This window comes from Pyricularia oryzae, chromosome 6 (assembly GCF_000002495.2).
Source record: "Pyricularia oryzae 70-15 chromosome 6, whole genome shotgun sequence".
In the NCBI taxonomy this organism is placed as follows: domain Eukaryota; kingdom Fungi; phylum Ascomycota; class Sordariomycetes; order Magnaporthales; family Pyriculariaceae; genus Pyricularia; species Pyricularia oryzae.
Genome location: NC_017853.1, coordinates 2,352,518 through 2,373,450, shown reverse-complemented (window position 1 = coordinate 2,373,450; position 20,933 = coordinate 2,352,518). Strand labels below are relative to the sequence as shown.

The following is a 20,933-nucleotide window of genomic DNA, read 5'->3' as shown; positions in this document are numbered from 1 at the left end:
AAGCGCCACTCCAAATCGGCGGGACCTGGTCAGCTCTCCATCTACCCCCGTGAACCAGCCTTGTCAGCCAAAGGAACTGCAGGCATAATCGCCTCTGATTTGTTGGAAAAGGCACGTCATCCCTCTGAAGAAGTACAGGCACTGCCTGCTAGCATTCCAGCCCCCTCTTTCTCGGATCCCCCCCCCGCTCTCCCTCTCCCTCTCTCTCCAACTGCAGCATCGTGACCTTGCTCCGGCAGACAGACTAGCTCAAGGTCTATAACTGTTCGTGTATTGACTAATTGCTTCGTAGTTGATAAAGCCTGAGTTTTTTCAACTTGAGACGGTTGATCTCACAGCAGCCCGTTTCCTGCCCAAAGTTGTTCCAACGTGGGAAGTTGGCCATGCGTATTGCTTACATATTTCATTGGCCCTTTCATGAACATGGCAAAACAAATAGGGATTAAACCTAGCCTAATCAAATCGCATACTGCGTAAATTTTAGATCTCATTGACCGAAAGCTACGAATAATTTTGTTTTTGGTCAGGGTACATGCGGCTTGGGCTTACTTGTTGATCCTTCGTAGATCATCTTGCAGTAAACCCGTGCGAGCATCTACATGTATGCAACGCTGTTGGTTTTCTTCTTCTTTTTTCGTTGCAAGACCTGCCGACCTTGTCCGCTCAATTTCAATGAGAATCAAAATGGGCAATCAACAAAAAGGCACGAGTTTTTACATATAACGAGGTAAGTAGGAGGCCAACTCCAACAATGAACGACGCCAATGACAGGTACCTAAACCCGAAGGAATCCCCTGCTAATTACCGCTCCGCTCACTGAGGTCATTGGGCCGAATTATGACGGAGGCTGGAAGGGTGCCTCCGTACGTATATCGCGGGACGCGATCGTCGTTCGGGCCGCAAGAAGACCACACGGTCTCGACCTGATGTAGGTTAAGGTAGGCATACAAACACACTGAGCACTTCCCAAACAGTGATTGCAAAGCAGTCGGCGAAACCGAACCATCAAAACTTTTGCGCGCGTGGACGCTTCACAAATGCGGGCGTCTCTAAGGACAGGTACCGTGACTTTGGACATGCCACCAACCGCCCACCAGTGCCCACCCCCTGAGGTGTACCGTACCTTAGGTTTCTTTCATCCCAGCCCAATTAAACCTGAACCGAACCCCGTCTGTTCAGGTTGTCATGTAAGTTCCTCAGGTATGATGCATGCATTTGGTGCTATTGTTATTTCTCCTACCTTGCCGTAGGCAGTAGTCAACCCAAGGTAGGTTAAAGTAAGGCTCCTAATCTACGTAGGTGCAGCACCCTACAATCCGTGTGGCTGATGCCGCATGTGTGTGTTGAATAAAACTGGCTACCCTCCCTGACCTTGCCCCGCCTCTACTCTTCAGTTCTCATTCCCCGAGTTTTTTATTATTATTTTTTTAAGTTTGTTTTTATTACTTGGAAACCGTTGCGCAACTCCCTAAACTGCCCAACGCGTTAATATCGTTGGGCTGCAGCTTTTTTTTCCCCTGTGCACTCAAACGACCCTATTGTTTGTCGCGACCAAATCGCGTCTGACCAGGCAAAAAAGGAAAAGGACAGAACAAGACAAGGGCAACGACAAGCAGTCACTTTATCGGGCAATTTATGTACCCAACTAAAACCATCTGCTATCGACAGTATTCCCCATAACAGTGCAGGTAAGTCATTTTACTTTCTTTTCTTCTTTTTAACACATGGTATACATAAACTACCGGCATTTCACTTCAATCACTGAACCAGTTTGCACATCAACCTATTTGTTTATTGTCGCAGCATACGAACCAAGCTGGCCTTGACCAAGTGGAAGGTACCCCTCCTGATGCCCTGGCAGCTTACTCACTTGTCCTAATTGACAACGTCCCTTGCACCTTTGGTCTGCCAATGCCCAATGTTCCCCGCGTCTGCACCCGTCATCCACGGCCCTGGGCAACCCACTATTTGGCGCATCCAAACAGGTGGTACACAACCTAGCCAGGCCACGGATCGACTTTTTGCACCGTCTAGTCTACTCTGATTCTTCAGGGTAATGACGCGCAAGTAATTCCCCGAGCTCGAGGCACACTAGATTAGACTCAATCGCCATACACCGGGAGAGCAAGGAAACCAGGGGGGAACAAGAAAGAAACAAATAATCCCGACCGCGTTTGTGGCTGGGTTGGTGTTTTTTGCAACGGTGTTGGTTGTTTCCAGGAGCAGCGCTGGCATACTCGCAACCAGCTCAACCCTCGTCAGCCACTGCCCGCCCACCACAACACAACCTGACCCCGCAGTCAACTGCAACCGCAAAGTGGAAAAGGTGCCCAGAGCTCCTCGACCAGCGGATACAGTCAAGCAAGCGACCAACAATCCACAAGTTGCGGTTTCCATTTGTGAGCACCTACCTGCAAGTCGTAGCGTAGGTAGCACTTGCCAATTGGAGGACCTTGTCGCCTTGCCGGGCGCCGCGCATGTTGTGCGTCAGAGTCTGGCTACGGAGTGCCTAGGTTACTACTGCTGGACCCTGGTCCCCTGGCTGCTCTAACGACACCTGGAAGCCCACCACCCACCCACCCACCTTAAGGTACACACGCGCGCCCAGCACGAGACCTTGCACCTGCCTGCCCGCCCGCTACCAGCCGCCCACCCTCGTCAGTCAGGTCGGCCCCAGCCAGCCGAGCTCTCGCCAATTCAGCTCAACAGTCAACGCCCAGCCAGGTGTTGAGTGAGCGTCGCCCATTGGAACCCCTCTTCATCTTCCAAAGCCACCGCCACAACGAATTGGTCATTTCCTCATTTTCCACTTTGATCACCATCGCAAACCAGCAAGCCTTTCATTCACATCACCGTTTCTATCCATGGTCATCTTTCCACAGTTAACTGCCTACCTTATCTATCAAACTGATTTTTTGAGTCAACCACCGTTGTGCTACGTGTTGGCCGAATTGTTACTAACGCCGGGTTGCTTGCTGGTCGAAGTTGGGCTGCAGCAGTTTGGCTTTCCAAAGGCGGCGGCGGTTCCTGCTTGTACACAGTGAAAAGAGTATGGTTGGCCGCCCTTCGTGACCTGAACCCCCCTACTGTATCCCCACCATCACCTTTCCTTTTCCTACACCACCCTTTTTCATCGCCCAGTGACCACGACCTTATTATTGATCCGTTTTCAAGTTCCCTGTTCATTCTAACTGCTCCGCTTCCCCACTCCTCCGTCACCACCCACTGCTCCCACTTTCTGTTGTCGACCAGTGCGACACTGATCTCTTCGTGTTTTCCCATTCCTCACCCACCTTTTGACATACCGAGCATCAACATACCCGCCGTTTACCAGCCGCTCTCATTCTGCATACTTCCTACCAACGCCCTGCTCGTGTCTCCACTGACAAGACGAATTGCGCCAGCTCTGAATTGAATCGTCTTTCTGTCCGGTGGTCTATTCCGCAGCGTATGTCCTGATATCCCGGTATCTTCCTTCTGTCAACCGCTACGTTTTTTTTTCTCGATTTGAACGAGACGACGGACACCAATCGATTTGTCATTCTACGTGCGACATCGCCCCGCGACACCCGCGAAAGGCACCAATTCGGATCGTGCTGCCTCACCACACGTCTTGTTCCAATCGACATTTGACGGCGCAGCAATTGCCCTGTCGCCAGCGCATCTCCACCAGGCCGATATTCTTGGCCAAGTTGCCCACCACGGCGGACCCTGACGAACCTGATCGACAACCTCCCGAATCGGATTTTCTGTAACGAAGTTGGAGAAAATCGAGTCGGCTGCCCGCGATGTCTCAGAACCGTCCAGCAGCCTTCAATACCCTACGGATGGGTGGTCAGTATAGCCTGCTACCGCCCAAGGAGGAACCCCTCAAAACCTGTGCATCTAGACGCATCTAACATACTGTGTCTCTAGAAGTCATCCGTGAGAAGGTGCAAGATGGAATTACCGGAGAGACGCGCGACCTGCAGTACACGCAATGCAAGATTGTTGGCAATGGTTCATTTGGCGTCGTCTTCCAGACAAAGCTGTCACCCTCGAACGAAGATGCTGCGATAAAGAGGGTTCTGCAGGACAAGAGGTTCAAGGTGCGCTTGACTCCAGGAGTATCCCTTACGCCGCTCGAGAAGAATTGATGCTAAATCAGGCCTCTTTCTTTTTTTTTCTTTTTTTTTTTCAGAATCGTGAGCTACAGATCATGCGGATCGTTCGCCATCCGAACATTGTGCAGCTAAAAGCATTTTACTACTCCAATGGGGAACGCGTGAGTACCGACACCTGATGAAGGCTGATGGCATCATACTGACCACCCACAGAAAGATGAGGTGTATTTGAACCTGGTACAAGAATTTGTACCCGAGACCGTCTATCGCGCTTCGAGGTTCTTCAACAAGATGAAGACCACGATGCCGATTCTCGAAGTCAAACTCTACATCTACCAGCTATTCCGCGCACTGGCCTACATCCATTCTCAGGGAATCTGCCATCGCGATATCAAGCCACAAAACCTCCTCCTCGATCCAACCACCGGCATTTTGAAGCTGTGTGACTTTGGAAGTGCCAAGATTCTCGTCGAGAACGAGCCCAACGTGTCGTACATTTGCTCACGATACTACCGCGCCCCCGAGCTGATCTTTGGAGCCACCAACTATACCACCAAGATTGGTACGTAGCCCGGAATCTGATATTATAATAGCGATGTTGAAGTCTTTGGCTAACGGCGAATGTTTGCTCGACCATAGACGTCTGGTCCACTGGCTGCGTTATGGCAGAGCTGATGCTCGGCCAGCCGTTGTTCCCGGGCGAGTCTGGTATAGATCAACTCGTGGAGATTATCAAGGTTCTGGGAACGCCGACTAGGGAGCAAATCCGTACTATGAACCCCAACTACATGGAGCACAAGTTCCCTCAGATTAAGCCTCACCCTTTCAACCGGGTTCTCAGGAAGGCGGACAACAATGCCATTGACCTGATCGCTCGACTCTTGGAGTACACACCGACCGAGCGACTCGGCGCCATCGACGCCATGGTTCATCCTTTCTTTGACGATCTCCGTAACCCATCAACAAAATTGCCAGACTCGAGGCATCAGACTGGTCAGGTTCGGGACTTGCCGCCCCTATTTGACTTCAACCGACACGGTAAGTTGTACACTGTTCTTCTCCCTTCAGACGGCTTATGAATGCCAGGCTAACAATGCCCTCGCTTTTCCTCGCGCCAGAATTGTCGATCGCTCCACAGCTGAACCACCAACTCGTACCGCCACACGTGAGGCCTACACTGGCGGCCCAAGGCTTGGATATTGATCACTTTACGCCTATGCGGAAGGAGGACATGCTTGCAAGGTTAGATTGAGGGGGTGGAACGGTCTATGGGCTCCCATAGCTCATAGGGCTTCTATTGTATCGGTAACATCGGTCTGAAAACGATACGACATCTCATCTCACGATTTTGGGAATTACGCAGAGGATCCTGGCTACGATTTAGCGGCAACAAACGGCCCTGACAACCCCCCAGTGATCCGGGCTGTCCTGATGTGATTTTAGCCGCCAACACTAGCAGCTGAGAGAATATTGTCGATAACGTTGGAACGGACAGCCGGGATACACCCGAAATCGTGCCAGGCCGGCCTAGAAGCCGCCTTGGCCCGAGCGCCCTCGACTGTCGGTGGTGTTCGGGATCCGGATTGGTTCAGGGGTCTACTTGCGTATTGGCTCCGGATGTGGAACATAGCAGGCTGATATGTGCTTGCCCGGTGCCAAGACCTCATCACATCTTGAGGCTCGAGGTGGCCGTTTTTTTTTTGGAAGAACAGATCAAGATTTGCAACCTTTTTCTCCTCTAGATTTCACTCTGCATGATCTGATATGGCTTTACTCTCTCCAAGCTACATTTGGCACCGGCATTCCAGTCAGTCTGTGCGCGATGAGGGCTATTTGATTTGTTCTCTGGCGGGCAAGCAGCTGTCTGTTACCGACCCGCTGGAGTGATGCTGGCTTGTCCACGTTTTTGTTTCGTTTGCGCAATCACACTGCCAAAAGCGGCGGGTTTCCTAGTTCTTCAGGATCTGCACGCGGTCCTCGTCTTATGGCCTCTGCCACAGAACTACAAAAGGTTCAAGGGATGTCATATGCGCTCAGTTTGAAACTCGAAATGACTAGATCAATCTATTGACTCAGATGCTACCGAATGAGATGGTACGCAGAGGCGCAGTGGTTACAGGCATTGAGAAGGTCCCGAAAGGTGGACCGGGATCACTTGTGAATCAATTTATTATGTATCTCTATCTTGTTTCCCATCGTAGCTTTCCGAGGAAGTGGTGCGGGAGTCGAGTCGAATTCATAAAAACTACATGATTGCTAAAATTGGATATGCAGGTGGTCTAGTGAGTTCAGTGGTGCGCTTTGCATTGGAGGTCACAGTTGCTCATCTTTCTGCAACTATCCAGATCGACAGCCAAATCCTCAGTGGGGGTGAAAGTGACACTGTGTTGCTGGTATCCGAGACTATCTACTTAATTTACGAAGTATGTCTTTTTTCTACATGTGACTGATTTACAATTGGCTTCTCTAAAACTGAAGTACCAGCGGTTCATAGAGGTACCTGGCAAACTGGCTTGCCTAGTTGGCAGGAGTGAGTGGATTATGTAAGTAAATGCAGAGTAGCCCCACTCAAGCTTTAGCTAAACTGAACTCTTGACGCGCCTACGAGCGAGCTTCAATTGACTGGACCGCGAGGTGGTACTTCTCTGCCCACACGCAATCGGGGCACTCATCAGCAGCACCCTTTTCTGCTTCATCTCACAAGGCTTCCGTCATCCTGCCGGACCAAAGCCTTTATTCATCATATCTCAACTTCGCATATTGCATCATATTGATTGGCTTACTTCTATCGCCTAACTGACCTGGTGAATTGTGTTTCGACTCGGAGCAGCGCCGCGGTAGTTGTTGGCTTAGCGCCATCTGCATCAGCATCCAACATGGCCGATTACGATCGTCGATATCGCGGTGATGGTGGTCGCGGAGGCTACAACCCAAGGAAGCGCAGGTACAATGGTCAGTCCAAGACTCCGGTCACCGGAGGCTCAGATCCTTTCAACTTGATCACGTCGCACCCAGTAAATTTATTCAACTGACACAATGCCTCCCTTGTCACTTGCAGATGACGACGACTATGGCCGAAATCGCGGTGGTGGCCGTCGACGACACGATGGTAGCTCCCACGCACCACCCTTCATCCGGATACGAAAGCAGCTGCTGGGCCTTGCCGAGTCAGCGGCGCGCAAGTGGCATGAGGATGTCGTCTCTGTTTCGCGGCTGGTCGTAGAGAATTATGACGACGAGTTCGTGCGCAACGGCTTCCTGGACCTCGTGTGCCAGCTTGTGGTCGAGCAACCACTCAAAACCCCATTTGTCGCCGCCGTTGTCCTAGTCACAAACACGCTCAAGTCTGAGCTTGTTGCCGAGTTACTGGCCAGGGTGGGCAAGGCCTTGGAAACAGCCATCACAGCGGGCGAGTGGCGCGATGTCAAGGCGCTGCTTAAGCTGCTGGCATGCCTTCAGACATGCCTTGAGGGTGAAGGCATCTTCCCTGTACTGGATGAGTTGTTCAACCGCGCAGTTGACCTGCAGACTGCGAGCTCTGATGATGTAAGTTTGCGCTTTCGCATGCGATTGCGCCACTCAGGAAGAATTTACTGACTTTTCTTGCTAAATCTACTAGACCATTGGTATCGAACTGGTCAAGATCATCCTCCTGACAATTCCATACATCATGGCTGCGGCGCCTGGCCAGTGGATAGACAAGGCCGCTGAGCTGATGGACAAGACCGACGTCATCGCCTCTGAAGACCACCCAATGCAGAAGCTGGTTGACCCATACTGCCCCGAGGCGGGCGAGAAGGACGTGGAGGCATCGCCGAGTCTGCTTAGTCTGCTGCAGAAACAGCTCCAGACTGAGGCGGGTAATGGCTGGGGCCTTGAGTGTCTGCCTCGGGCGTGGAAGATGCCCCTAGAGGAGGTCGAGCAGCAGTCCAAGTTGGACGACTGTCCCAGGCACCCTCTGCCTACCATATCGGTCCCTGAGACTATAATCGCGGGCAGCCGACCGCTCTTCCCTGAGGTTTCTATCTCGATCTACGCTGCACAGGATGTCGCCTCAGTACCCCCTGACACGACCATCGCAGCCTCGCTCATACGTGACGCCATTCTCGATACGATCAATACCCTGCACTACAACCGCAACGTAGTGGCGCGGTTTTTGATTGACCTCGACTGTTATTTCTCAAACGGCACTTTCGTCAAACGTGCTACGCCTTTTGATCGTTTGCGAGACGTGGAGGCGGGCAAGTCGACTTGGAAGCCTGAAGACGTAGTGGTGGATGCCGTATTCTCTCAGATTCTGCAGCTACCCAGGCCGGAACACAAGTTGGTGTTTTATCATTCTGTTCTGACGGAGACGTGCAAGATCGCTCCAGCCGCCATTGCGCCAAGTCTTGGAAGGGCAATTAGGCACATATACCGCAACATTCCGCGCCACGATCTGGAGCTGAATCACCGCTTCATCGACTGGTTCTCGCACCATCTGAGCAATTTCGGATTCACCTGGAAGTGGGTTGAATGGGTTGACGATGTAGAGCTGCCAGCTCTACATCCTCTCAAGGCTTTCATTGTCGGTGCTCTGGACAAGGAGATCCGACTGAGCTTTGCGCAGCGCATAAAGAACACTGTGCCGGACGAGTACAAGTCGTTGATCGGTCCCGAGAAAGAGATAGACGTTCCGGAATTCAAGTACAAGAATGATGGTAGGTTTTTTGAAACAGCTCAGTTGCTTAGCACATCAGCTTCACTTGCAATACCTGGGCTTGACAGACCATACCAGTCCACACCCTCGGCTAACATTTGATTATTAGATGTTCCTTTTGCTTCTCAGGGACGTGAGATAGCAAACCTCCTCAAGAAGAAAGAGCCGGATGAGGCCATCCAGCCCTTGATTGAGGAAATACAAAACGGTGCGGTCGACCAAGGCCTTGATCCTTTGGTCACCAGCACCGATGTCTTTATGACAGCAGTTCTGGCCGTGGGGAGCAAGTCCTTGTCGCATGTGCTTGCATGCATCGAGCGAGTCAAGGACAGACTTCTTGATGCCGGGGCCGCATCGGTTGCTGCACGGATACAGGTTATCGAGGCCGTCATGGCATACTGGTCCGCCCATCAGGGCGTGGCCCTTTCCATCGTCGAGAAGCTGCTCAATTACGCCATCCTGACACCGGCCGTCGTTGTCGAGTGGGCCGTTGGTGCAGGACGAGGCGCAGTTACTGCCATAGAGGATGACGAGTCACGGCTGGCGCAAGATCACATCTACGAGCTCGTTCTCAACACTGTCCGCAAGGTTACTGGCCGAGTGAGGCAAGTGGCCCTGACCAAGGCGCAAAACCTGGATGGTGATGTCTCCATGACTGAGGACCAGGACGGCCCCGAGGTCAAAGAGATGCGCGAGTTGTTTCAGCTTATAGAGCACGCTCTCGCAGCAAGGGCATCGTCGCTTGCAAGCAATAAGCTACTCGCCCGCCTCTGGGTGGACCGCTGGCAACGCGCATTTAAGAGATGCGCGGCCATTGAGGAGAACTTCCTGATCGAGGTAGAGAAGAATCGCAAGAAGCAGGCGGCCATTGCTGCTGCTGCACCTGCCCCCGAGGCCAAGCCCGAGGTCAAGGACGGCGACATTGAGTAACCGGCATGTGTAGTAAGATATGGCTTTGGTTCGGCCTTATTTTCTTTCCGAGTACACGGGATTCGACGCATGCAAACCCGTGGACTTTCAAAAACATCTCCGCCGCTGTCTTCCTGATATCAGGCAAGCCTGGCAATTTTGGTTCTTGTACCTGTTGTATCTTTAGTCACAATTCGACATTTTCTAACTTGGGGCGTGGATGCCTTGTATGGCATCAGGAATTGATTGAGGGCTCGATAGGTTCATCGTCTCTGATCAGAATGGGGTGCGGGTAGGAATGTGTTCCTGCAAGCAACAAAGAGTCTGGTTGGAAGCCAGCCATACCGGTACTATTGGTTTCTTTGGCACCAAGTTAGGCGTTATTGGTATCGAAGAGTTCACTGCTGCCGCTGCCTTTGAACCGCCGCTCAAAGGGTTCATAGGCGGTCTACGTAGCGGGTCATCCCATGAGGGGTGGATCATCACACTAGACAGTCGTAGAAAAAAAACAAGAATGCATTTCCCCGCCTTCCCGGGAGAGTATGTATTGAATGCCCTGTGCTACCGTCCTGTCTATCCCATACACCGGGTCCGACTAAGCAAGCTGGAGACTTTTTCGTCGCCTGGTAAAAGAAATTCGTAAGTAAGTTTGGTGGTAGGTTTTATTTAGGCACAAACTATCAGTCGACTTGAGTGATGATTCCTGACCGAAGCAACACTCGGTGTGTACGTTCTTTGCACCAAGCGAGTAGCCCTGGGAGATATGTAGACAAGGAAACGGGATAATACTATGACACTAAGAATATTGGCGTAGAATTAAGAAACCAACTTGTATTCCTTTATTTTACAGAATCACGGCACTCTTCTGGCCATCACAAAGAGCAAAGTAACCAACCTAATATTACTCCCGTAGGTATGATCCTTATTACTAGAAGGGTAATGGGATTCCCACTGCATTATTATTGACCGAGGCAGTTCAAATTATGCATACGGTATATGCCTAACATAACGCAATGGTATATACAAAATTACAAATAATACAGGGGTGTCCCCATCAAATGCAAAATCGCCGTAACTCCTCGCTTTCCCAATGTCAACCATAGCTTTTCCTGCTCTCTAAAAATCAGCTGTCAACAGGGCTAAGATAGGCCTGTGAACGAATTCCGCAGACCACAATCTAGGCCTCTGGCTCGACGCCCATCGAGCGAGTGAATCGGAAAGAATGAAGCGCTTGACAGTAACACCAAACTCCCAGTCTGGTACACGAGGTACTGATCGAGCGCTCGGAGCATCCCGATCCTCGAACATCTCTGTCTTGACTCTGCACATGTCCGAATCGATCAGCAGACTCGAGTCCACGTGTCTGTCCTTCACTGAGCCTGGTACCCTTTTTTTGGCAATGCGTGCGACATTACTGGGCTGGCCGCGTGGTGCGCGTAGCACCTCGACTTTCCATGGTATGCCGCTAGGAGGCGAGAAGTGTCCGTCTCAATATCGGAGACCCATGTATGCAAAACTGGCGAGCGAACCTTGCCCTGCATTTTCGACAAAAGAAGTCTAATCGGGCAGTCCTGTGATTATACTAGCCCTGACGTCGTTCCCATATCAACGGCGAACAGGAAATCCGGGCGGTGGGGCTGCTGCTCCTGGAGGCCCAGGCATACCTGGAGGAGGCATGTAGCCTCCTGGCATGGGCATCGGGGCTCCATTAGGTGGAGCGAACCCAGGGGGCGGTGCTCCAAAGCCTGGGTGCGGCTGCTGCCCAGGGGGTGGCGGCAGGCCCATCGGGGCCGGAGGACCACGGAACCCTGATGGCGGCATTCCGGGGTGGAAATTACCTGGAGGCCCACCCATGCTAGGGGGCGGACGAGCTGGCAGCCCGGAGGGAGCAGGAGGCAATGCGTGACCACCCATCATACCCATGTGCCGCCCAGGACCAGCTGCCTGGGGTGGCATATGGCCGCCAAACCCAGGTGGGCCGCCACGAGGTGGAGGTGCACCATACCCAGCAGGGATGCCGGCCGGCGGCACCATCGGGGGCGGGACTCCAGCGTGCGGCTGCTGAGGAGCGCCGCCAATTGGACCGTTCGGGGCTGCGGGATCGAAGCCTGGGGGAGGTCCTGCGGCCGGGCCCGTGGGAGTTGCTGGTGTCGCCCCCGCTGGTGTTGACGCGGGAGCGGACATGAGGTATGCTGGAGGTAGAGGCTGCTGCTCGGGAACAATGTTGTGCTTCTTGCCTTCGGCAGCCAGCTTTCGCTCGGCCTCGTCACCGTGACGCTCGCCCTTGCCGTCCTTCTTGTAGGCGTACTCGACGGTGATCTGCTTGCTTAGCAGGTACTGGCCGTTCATGGTGTCTCGGGCGGTGTCACTGGCTTCGAAGCTGTCAAAGTTGACAAAACCGTAACCCTTGGAGATGTTGTTGGCGTCGCGTACGACATTCGGAGGAGTGACGAGCTGGCCGAAGCGACTAAAGGTGTCGAAGAGGATCTTCTCGTCGACCTGGGGGTCCAGGTTGTTGACAAAGAGTTCGGCGCCGATCTCGGCCGTCTTTTGCTTGTCGGCGCTGGCCTTGTTGACGCGGATGACCTTGCCAAAGACACGGATGCCGTTGAGCGCGCGCGCGGCGTAGTCGGCGGACTCGGGGGTGTCGAACTCGACGAAGCCGTAGCCCTGATGGGTGCGCGAAACACGGTCCATGGGCATGTGGAGGTTCACGACGGGGCCCATCTGCGTCATCATTTCCCACATGAGCGCCTCCCCGAAGCGCTCATCCAGGTTGCCGACATAGACGGTGGCCTCCTTGTTCTGCTCCCAGTGTTTGTTGGACATGATGGGCGGGTTGAGGCCGAGGGAGGCAGTGGTGCTGTGCGTATTAGGTGTGGTGCTTGAACTGCCCAAAAGGATGCAGGTACGGAACGGGGCACGGGAACCGCGTCGCCGTTCAAGCTTGAAATTTTGCCCAGGGCGGTCGGGGGAGCTCTGTGGGGTTCGATTCTTATCAGGGATCAGGCACCTTGAGGTCGCGCTTGCTTTCAGGTTCGCAACTAGCTGACATCAGCAATCATTGTTCTCAGTCTCCACATCTTCGAGGCGTTGTATCCACTCTGGTCAAAATTTAGAGGTTATGGTCCAGCCATGATTCTTTTGACCATTGCGCGCGCGACAGACAACCTCAAGACTGAGCATTTGATTTCAACCCAGAGTCCAAGGCACCACGAAACATCCATTCGTCAGAGCCGGCATTGCCTTTGTTTAAGCAGACAGGAAAACAAACAACCCACTCGCACAACAACTTCCCGCAAAGCCCAAAACCAACTCAGTCTTGACGATGTTTGCCCTTTCAGAAGAGTCCAAGGTCCGCCTCATCAATCCGCACTGATACATACATACCTAATACCTACCTTGCGAATGCGCGTCCCTCACCTCGAGCAAAAACACTGACAGATTTGATGTTACTTGTATCAGGAGCGCATTGGCAAGCTCATTGATGTCTCACGCGTTGCCATGCACTATGGTTACCTGCCCCTGATCCTGTATCTCGGCTACACCAGGAGCGAGCCTCGCCCATCATTAATCAAGTAAGTTCCCGAATAATTTTCAGGCAAAGACTCTTGACCCAGCTCAGCATGCTGACATGTGGTGGTTAGGCTTTTCTCCCCCCTCGAGTAAAGAACCGTGTGGATCGAGCTTTTTGCGAGCAGTTACAAGTCTAAGGAGAGCTTGTGTACTTCGCTGGGGTTGAAGCGACAGTGCGTGTACAATGATATTGCCCAAATATGGGCGCAAGGGGCACTTTGGGACGGGAAGACGCTGCTGTCAAAGTTCTCAACTGTCGTTTGGCGACGCTGTATTATATTGTAATGAGCATCACTCGATAGACCGTGCTCTACGAACTTAATGATCTTGGCGATACAACCGCTGCCGTGCCAGAGCAATGTTATGTTTTACATACGCCTGAGCTCTACCTTAGGCCCAGGAACTAGACATGCGTTGTCTTATTTCTGATCTTGCTATTAGAATACATGGCTTTGAAATGACCAACCAGTTTGAACGGACCCCGTCTGACCCACGTGATATAAAACACAACCGCTACAAGACATTGATCATCCGACTTTAGCTCAAGTAAATAAAGAAATGAGAAATAAAATACGTCTATAAAGTGAAAATGCCTCCCACCTATCCAGCTAGCTATCTAACTGTAAATATAGATGTCGTGGGAGTTGTGGTATGAATTCTTTTTGGCCCGAAGACTACTGATATCATGGGATTGCTGACGTCAAAACTTGTAATTAAAGTCTTCGCCAAATTACTTTCATCTCAATAAAAACTACAAAAAACCGCCACTCTTTATTCCATTCATCAGACAACAAAAAACTAACACGATGACGAACTTGCAAGGCGTCTTCAACAAGGGACAGTAGAAAAAAGAGGTGTATTAATGGTCGCGGCCAACAGTGTAGGTCGAGATGGCCTCTCACCTGCCATGGTCGAGACTGTCGCCGGCCTCTCCGCCGGCACGGCCGCAACGCTCGCCGTGCACCCTCTAGACATTGTAAAGACGCGCATGCAGAGTAAGGAAGCAAGAAAAGCCGGCGACTCCTCTAGCCTGGCTTTTCCTCCCCTCAATGCAGAATCCTGCGATGCATTTTCCTTTTACTAACTCCCAGCCCCCAGTCCATCGCAGCAATGCAGCCGCGGCAGCATCGGCGTCATCGAAACCAGGCCTCGCACAGCAACCACCGCCGCTCAGAGCCGTGGCCGTGCTCAGGAGCCTGGTGCAGACCGAGAAGCCCATCGCCGCTCTGTACCGAGGGCTGACGCCCAACCTCGTCGGCAACGCCACCAGCTGGGCCTCGTTCTTCTTCTTCAAGAAGCGCTGCGAGCAGGCCATCCTGTCGCTCAAGAAGCCGCAGCCCGCCGCGGACGGGAGCCTTGTCGTCAATGATGGTGACAAGTACGACGACGGCAGCGCCAGGCTCACACCCCAAGACTACTTCGTCAGCTCCGCCGCCGCCGGTGCCGCCGTACAGGTGCTCACCAACCCCGTCTGGGTCCTCAAGACGCGCATGCTCTCGTCCGATCGTGGCTCCGTCGGCGCGTACCCCAGCATGTGGGTCGGCGCCACTCGGGTCTGGCGCGAGGATGGTCCGCGCGGATTCTACCGCGGCCTGGGCATCAGCCTGCTCGGGGTCAGTCACGGCGCCGTCCAGTTCGCCGTGTACGAACCGGCCAAGAGGCTATACGTTGTGTGGAGGAGTCGGGGACGGCAGCACGATGCTGCATCAGCAGCAAAACCAGCAGCAGGAGGCTCCGTCATGACCAACGAGGCTACCTTGGTCATCTCGACGGCGGCCAAACTCTTTGCCAATGCCGTCACGTACCCGTACCAGGTCCTGCGCAGCAGGCTGCAGAACTACGACGCCGAGAACCAGTTCGGCCGCGGTATCGTCGGGGCCGCTACGCGGCTGTGGCGGGAGGAGGGCGTCAGGGGTTTCTACCGTGGGCTGGTCCCGGGCGTCGTGCGAGTCCTGCCCGCCACCTGGGTCACCTTCCTCGTCTACGAGAACACCAAATACTACCTGCCAAGATGGACTGCAGGGAGCCAGGCATAAGGGTCTACCTTGGGGGTCTTTTCTTTGGGTTTGACCGTGTGGCTCCCCTCGCACCTCTGTCTCTTCCACTCCAAGGTATTATCACTCTTCGTCTGCTTCTCTTCCTATCTCTATCTATTCTTTGCCTATATTTGCCTACTCGGAACACAATAGAGTGGCGCATCAAACAAGTGGCGTGCATTTTCACACATGTTCCGGAGCCTCGAACCAAACGACAGCGGAACACACCCCTTTGGACCCTTATCTAGCTTTCCAGGGCATTATGGGTCTTTTAGGGCTCTTGGGCGGTCTGGGGAAGCCGATGGGGTTTACTCGAACCTCGTGGTCTAGATCGACAGTAGCAACTTGTTCTTCCATGGTTGCTATAACACGGTAGCAGATCGGTAGGGGTTCCGGGGGGTCATGAAAAAAAAGAAGGACCGAGAGGCATCTCCCCGGCCTTGAATAATTGGACGAAAGGGTTACTCGGCTCAGTGCGCATGGCCCCCATCACATTAGAAGGTGGTTTGTATGAAACATAGAGCGCAAGCTTCAATCTTTTACGTCCATACTTGCGTGGTGAAGTTTACATGTCGCTTCCTCCCCTGCCAGTCTTTCAAAAAAAAAACCATCGGCAGATTCCAGAAGGGAATGTGAGCTTATGGGCACATCTCTTGGCCGTTTACGCGAGCTACTTGGGATGAATCAGCAAGGGCTAAGTATCCCTTCGTCATTACGTGCCTACGGTTTCCGAAATCTCGTTAAACCTACCGTTTACAAACCGCTTGGGGGACGCTCCGAGATTCCAAGGACAACGATATCCCCATGCATCCCCCACTTTACTCAAGATGAGTAAGGCAAGGCATCGACTGATGCGATGCAGCGGGCATCCTGCAATGTCTCCAGATTGATCGTCGACGTCAACAAGTCGTCTCTGGCCTAGCCGCTGAAACCACTACTCTATGCTTGTTCAGGTTGCACAGACTCGGCATGGCCGACCCAAGACTCGGGCATATTCTTGGTTTGACAGGCCATCCAGTAGAAAGGCACGCAATCCAGGCCAGTGGGACGTCAAGAAGTAAGAGAAAAGGCGAGCTCTTTGTCTTTTCTTTTTTTTTTCGTTTTTTCTTTTCTTTCTTTCTTGCTTATGATGCTGGCCCGCGAGATTCCAAACTAGCCGGGTTCCCTATCCGATCCAGCAAGAGAGGTTGGGTGGTACAGTATGCAAAAGAAGCTGTTTGAGGGGGAGGGACAGACTCCCGTGGTTGTGTGTATGTGTGTGTGGTATGTGTCCAGTAAGTTACTTCGTACTCTGAAAGTCTGGTTCTGTATCGTACCATGCAGATGGGCGCATGTGCGTGAGTTGCACGTGTGGAAATCGACCACGCGGGCAAAATCGGACCTGCATAGCTCCCAGGATAATAGGTAGGGTAGGCCCCATGTCGAAAGGGTAAAAGGAAATCCAAGCTTGAAACAGAGGCGCTTCTTTTGGTCGTCGTGTGCTACTACGCAGCATTGCCACAAGAAATGACAGGTCACCGGGATCAGCGCCCGGTCTCCTAGTACTACCAGGCGCGAGGTGGCGGGTTTGCAGGGCCTGGCGATACAGCTCTTCCTGACTGGGAGAAAGACTCCGCTACATCGAGAGCCTGTGCCTGGGCTCTGTACATGGGTCTGATCAAAATTAGGGGGGCGTGCTAAGGTAAGCCGGAGAATGCCAGAAAGCCCAGTCAAACAGACACTGGACAGAAGTGCAGATTAATTAATGTTGTCAGGGTGGCAGAGAGTTGAGGTTGGCAAGCCCAAGATTGTGAAAGCGTGAATTTTGATGTTGATGCTGGTATTTATGGTTCCCCCTGATTCATCCGAGCTCGTAAACTTTTGCATGACGCTTTTGGGAGGGCACACGGTCAGGAAAAAACAGAATACTATAGATGGCGTTATCGAGCAACGGGCCCTCCCTCGCTGCCAAGTAACCGTGGAGTACTGCAGGGTTAGACAGATGGAAGCACCGGAGCAGAGTTCCACTTCTCCATCCCTCAGACCTCCTTTCCCCGCCGTTTCAATCCTCCCTTTGGACGGAGGAGACCCGGCGCTGCGATGATGACCTCGCCGTGGTTCTTAGCTACTGCAGCTTGTCTTCAGTGTCTATATCAGGAGGCTAGGATTATAGCCGAATAATAGTTGCTGCATCAGTTCGTCTATTTTTTTTTTCGTCACACTTACACACACACATACACACACCAGCGGTAGTCAGTTCAGATGATCATCGGCATATTGAACCCGAAACAGGCTGTTCATCCCAAGTAAAGACGGCGCAGCGGGGCAATCAATACTCTGTTGTCACCTTCAGTCTCTTTTTTTGTCAATTTTGCCTCGTAAACAACAGCATATTTCCTTGCGTCACAGCAACATAATATGAGGCCGCCGAGGGTTCTGCGGCATCTAGATCTCATATGTCTGCCGCCAACCTGAACAGCTGAGATGACTTTTTTGGTAACGTACGGTGGCGATTGCAACCACACCTCAGCGCGTAGTGGTGGCGCGCAGGGGACATCTCGAGGAGCCTGGTCCGGAAGGCTTCCCCTGGTGCCAAGGTGCATACTGACAGGGGTCAGGAGCCGAAAGAGGTTCCTTGCAGGTCGGAGGAAGCAACACACTCTAACAGTTGAAGCAACCACAGAGGAATCTCAGTCATCTCATGAAGGCCGTCTCGTCCATCATCCAAAAAACCCCTGCTTGGTGCCCACAGCCGCCATGGTAGGATTTTCAACTGGGTCTTTTGGTAGCTCCGAGCTCGTCACGATCCTCTGTGCGCAAGTTTACTATGGAGTCAGACCCTCGGTTGTATAATTATTAGTCCGCAAATGGTCTCCTCGCTAAAATGCATTCTAAACGGTCAGAGGGGCAGTTGGTCAGAGAGAGGGAGCGGTGGGGGAAAATATGACAAAAAAAAAGAGCCTGGCGCGTCGAGACGGTCATTTGCAAGCAGGCTCTTCACTCTGAAGAATCGTTGGTTGAGAGGAAACTCGTGTGGGAAATATCAGAAATGATTTCAATTTTCTCACCCTTGCATCCATGCTCTTATTGCTGCAATATCGGGGATACCAGCGACTAAATTTAACAAATGAACCCATGGAGCATGTTGCAAAATAACGGGAATAAGACATAAAACGTATCGATATGGCCCCCAAAGGCAAGGAATGACAGGACCGCGGCGCGCATCCGTAAAGTGTGAAGGAGTGTGTGTGTGATTGAACGCCCCTGACGTACTTCACAAAGATTAGCATCACAATCATGTTTGATCAATATCATTCTTACTCCTTCAAGACACTGCTTAATATCCTACTTACTCTACAGTATGTGTGTACGATCGATATGCGATGTGCATGGCAAGCATATGCGCGACTAGCGAGGCTCGCTTTAATTTTTCTTCTTATCCTAGTACCTTTTTTTTCTTTGCCAGAAACCAAGAAACCGGTCATAAGATCGGATCGTGCGCGTCTAGGTCCGGTACTCGCCTGCGTAGCGCGATGCCGAGGGGCAAAGTGTGCCGATTGTAAAAGGATCGCCAGCATGGGGTGAGAGGGAGTAGAGGTAGAAAGACCCAAATGGAGATTTTTTTATCAAAAAAGGTCGAGGTTTCGATTGGTTCGATGAGACAAGGAAAGAAGCGGGGTGTTGAAAGTAAGGTACAGTAGGTAAGCAAGGCAGGACAAGTAAGGAAGGAATCTATCTACCTTCCTAGGCTTGCTGGGCAACCTGATTTGATTGACCAGTGGATCATCATGGTAAGTATGCGAACCTCTTGGCTTGCTTCCGGATGAAATACCATTACCTATCCGGATTATCAGTTGAGATCATAGATACATGTAGGTACATAGGTAGGTACCTATACAATACATACGCGGACATCCAATTGAGCCGCGCTTGCAGGGTAGGGAGCAGAAAAGACCAGGGGTATGGGATGGAAGGGGCCCCCGGGGTGAAATGCGCTGCAATGGGTGGAGTTATATGTACGCAAAGAATGCATCATTCCCCTCAGAAATATTTTGTGAGAAGTGACAGAAGCTCGTCGGGGATTGGGAGAAAGATATGCCACAAAGGGCTAGTAATCTGTCTAAAACGTTGCAGGTGTGCTAGACGAGAATCGATTGGCTGATACCATCAATTTTCTCTGCCAGCTCCGAGTACTAAGTCAAGGGGGAGGAGAGAAATGAGGTCAAAAGGTAACGGCCAAGGTCTGTGGGCACTGTTGGCTTGCCCCGGTCGGTCGCTTGGATTTTTTTTTTCTGTCTTTTTTTGGAATGGAGGCAGGGCTGCTAACCTCCACTGCCTAAGGTAGCTAGCTAAGCCAGGCTTGCCAGGCTACCTCTCCGAGCTGTCTCCTCCCTTGCTCACAGACCCCAGAGGCAAGTTACGGGCTACCCTACCTGCCTTACCTACTACCTTGCTACATACCGTACCTTGCCTGATCAATATTGCGAATTCGTGTGCGTTGCGCCTTGCGTTTATCTCACAGCTCATCCCATAAAAATTCCATATATGAGCCAGACCACGTGGAAATCCAATCGTGCATAGCTGTTGTGTGACTTCCTCTCCCCAATGTAAAATAGTCAAGACGGGTGCCCGCATAGCTTGATGCATCTTGCCCTAGGTACACAAAACACTGTCAGTCAATAGGGCAGAGGAGAAAATATAGAGATCCCGTAGATAAGATTGATATTGATTGACAAATAGCCACTACGGTAGTCGTTCATAACTTCGTACAGTAAACAAAGATTGTCAACACCCTAGACCCAAATAGAATAAGTCCTACGGTCGGCAGGGCACCTACCGTCATTTACAACCCGGGGTTAGTCAATCAATCAATCAATCAATCAAGCTTCGATTCTAATCCATGTTGTCCATGGAATAATCTAAGCTCTATTTACGCTACTGTAGTGAGGGGAACAAATCAGGGTGTGCACGGTACAGTAAACTTGGGGTGAGCTTCGTTAGTCAGTCGTAGGCCAGTTATCAGTAGTTTCGAGTCTTTTTCCCAGCGCTGAGCGGATCTCTTCCGGGACGGATCGAAAGTTCGCTTCGCTACCTAACCTACCTTTGGAAGGTAAGGAACCCCCACTCGCGGGTTCCATGCAATTGAGGACTGTTGATTGGCTGCGCGTCCCATTTTCAAGAGATTCCGGTCCGGAAACCGGGTAGAGAATGGGTTAGGTAGTCGGTAGCAAGGTTGGTACCTTTATGTACGTGCAAAAAAATGCCCGCTCAATGCTCCTTCCTTTTTCTGTTTCCTGAGCATCCGAAATGCTTGGTTGCCAAGGAAAGGTTTCTCTCAAAATGATCGTGTACATGAGGAAGTTACCTTCCATGGTGCAATAGAAAGAATAATATCGACCCCTCATATTTCTCTTGTATATGGGCTTTGGGCTTCCGTCCATTAATCTTCGTTTCATTCACCCTTGCGATCTGTGTTGCATGCGATTTTGTTTCACTTTTTTATTTTTTTATTTTTTAAATAGTAATAATAATTCCCCCCTCCACACCAAAAAAAAAAAAAAAAAAAAAAAAACGTTGCCATATGCATCGTCCTCATTCTAGGTTTTCCGTACCAATTGGCTGTTTGCTGCG

At 51.8% G+C, this 20,933-nt stretch overlaps 6 protein-coding genes across 7 annotated transcripts; 4 read left to right on the top strand and 2 right to left on the bottom strand.

Moving 5' to 3' along the window:
* The first annotated feature begins 1,186 nt into the window (after window positions 1-1,186).
* On the top strand, window positions 1,187-6,380 carry MGG_12122 (CMGC/GSK protein kinase). The gene is made up of 6 exons (XM_003719837.1): window positions 1,187-3,834; window positions 3,916-4,088; window positions 4,181-4,264; window positions 4,317-4,665; window positions 4,743-5,141; window positions 5,222-6,380. The coding sequence occupies exons 1-6, from the start codon at window positions 3,789-3,791 to the stop codon at window positions 5,353-5,355; spliced, it is 1,185 nt and encodes a 394-aa protein (XP_003719885.1). The 5' UTR covers window positions 1,187-3,788; the 3' UTR covers window positions 5,356-6,380.
* A 356-nt stretch (window positions 6,381-6,736) lies between these two features.
* MGG_12123 (cap binding protein) lies at window positions 6,737-10,238 on the top strand. The gene is made up of 4 exons (XM_003719836.1): window positions 6,737-7,055; window positions 7,162-7,649; window positions 7,723-8,803; window positions 8,912-10,238. The coding sequence occupies exons 1-4, from the start codon at window positions 6,980-6,982 to the stop codon at window positions 9,730-9,732; spliced, it is 2,466 nt and encodes an 821-aa protein (XP_003719884.1). The 5' UTR covers window positions 6,737-6,979; the 3' UTR covers window positions 9,733-10,238.
* Window positions 10,239-10,606: 368 nt separating this feature from the next.
* MGG_03973 (splicing factor 3B subunit 4) lies at window positions 10,607-12,684 on the bottom strand. The gene has a single exon (XM_003719835.1). It carries the CDS (start codon window positions 12,538-12,540, stop codon window positions 11,317-11,319), a length of 1,224 nt encoding a protein of 407 aa, XP_003719883.1. The 5' UTR covers window positions 12,541-12,684; the 3' UTR covers window positions 10,607-11,316.
* Window positions 12,685-13,039: 355 nt separating this feature from the next.
* MGG_12124 (uncharacterized protein) lies at window positions 13,040-13,380 on the top strand (the record flags this gene model as incomplete). Its single annotated transcript, XM_003719834.1, has 3 exons — window positions 13,040-13,066; window positions 13,177-13,289; window positions 13,359-13,380. The coding sequence occupies 3 exons, from the start codon at window positions 13,040-13,042 to the stop codon at window positions 13,378-13,380; spliced, it is 162 nt and encodes a 53-aa protein (XP_003719882.1).
* Window positions 13,381-14,005: 625 nt separating this feature from the next.
* MGG_03974 (solute carrier family 25 member 33) lies at window positions 14,006-15,873 on the top strand. Its single transcript, XM_003719833.1, has 2 exons — window positions 14,006-14,282; window positions 14,386-15,873. The coding sequence occupies exons 1-2, from the start codon at window positions 14,150-14,152 to the stop codon at window positions 15,321-15,323; spliced, it is 1,071 nt and encodes a 356-aa protein (XP_003719881.1). The 5' UTR covers window positions 14,006-14,149; the 3' UTR covers window positions 15,324-15,873.
* Window positions 15,874-17,920: 2,047 nt separating this feature from the next.
* On the bottom strand, window positions 17,921-18,941 carry MGG_17717. 2 transcript variants are annotated; one of them, XM_003719831.1, is made up of 3 exons: window positions 18,656-18,941; window positions 18,371-18,574; window positions 17,921-18,112 (listed from the first exon to the last, which is right to left on the bottom strand). In XM_003719831.1, exons 1-3 carry the CDS (start codon window positions 18,878-18,880, stop codon window positions 18,023-18,025), a joined length of 519 nt encoding a protein of 172 aa, XP_003719879.1. In that variant the 5' UTR covers window positions 18,881-18,941; the 3' UTR covers window positions 17,921-18,022. The 2 variants fall into 2 exon arrangements, with proteins under 2 accessions (XP_003719879.1, XP_003719880.1); XM_003719832.1 differs by lacking the exon at window positions 17,921-18,112 and having other exon boundaries at window positions 18,113-18,574.
* Window positions 18,942-20,933: the final 1,992 nt, after the last annotated feature.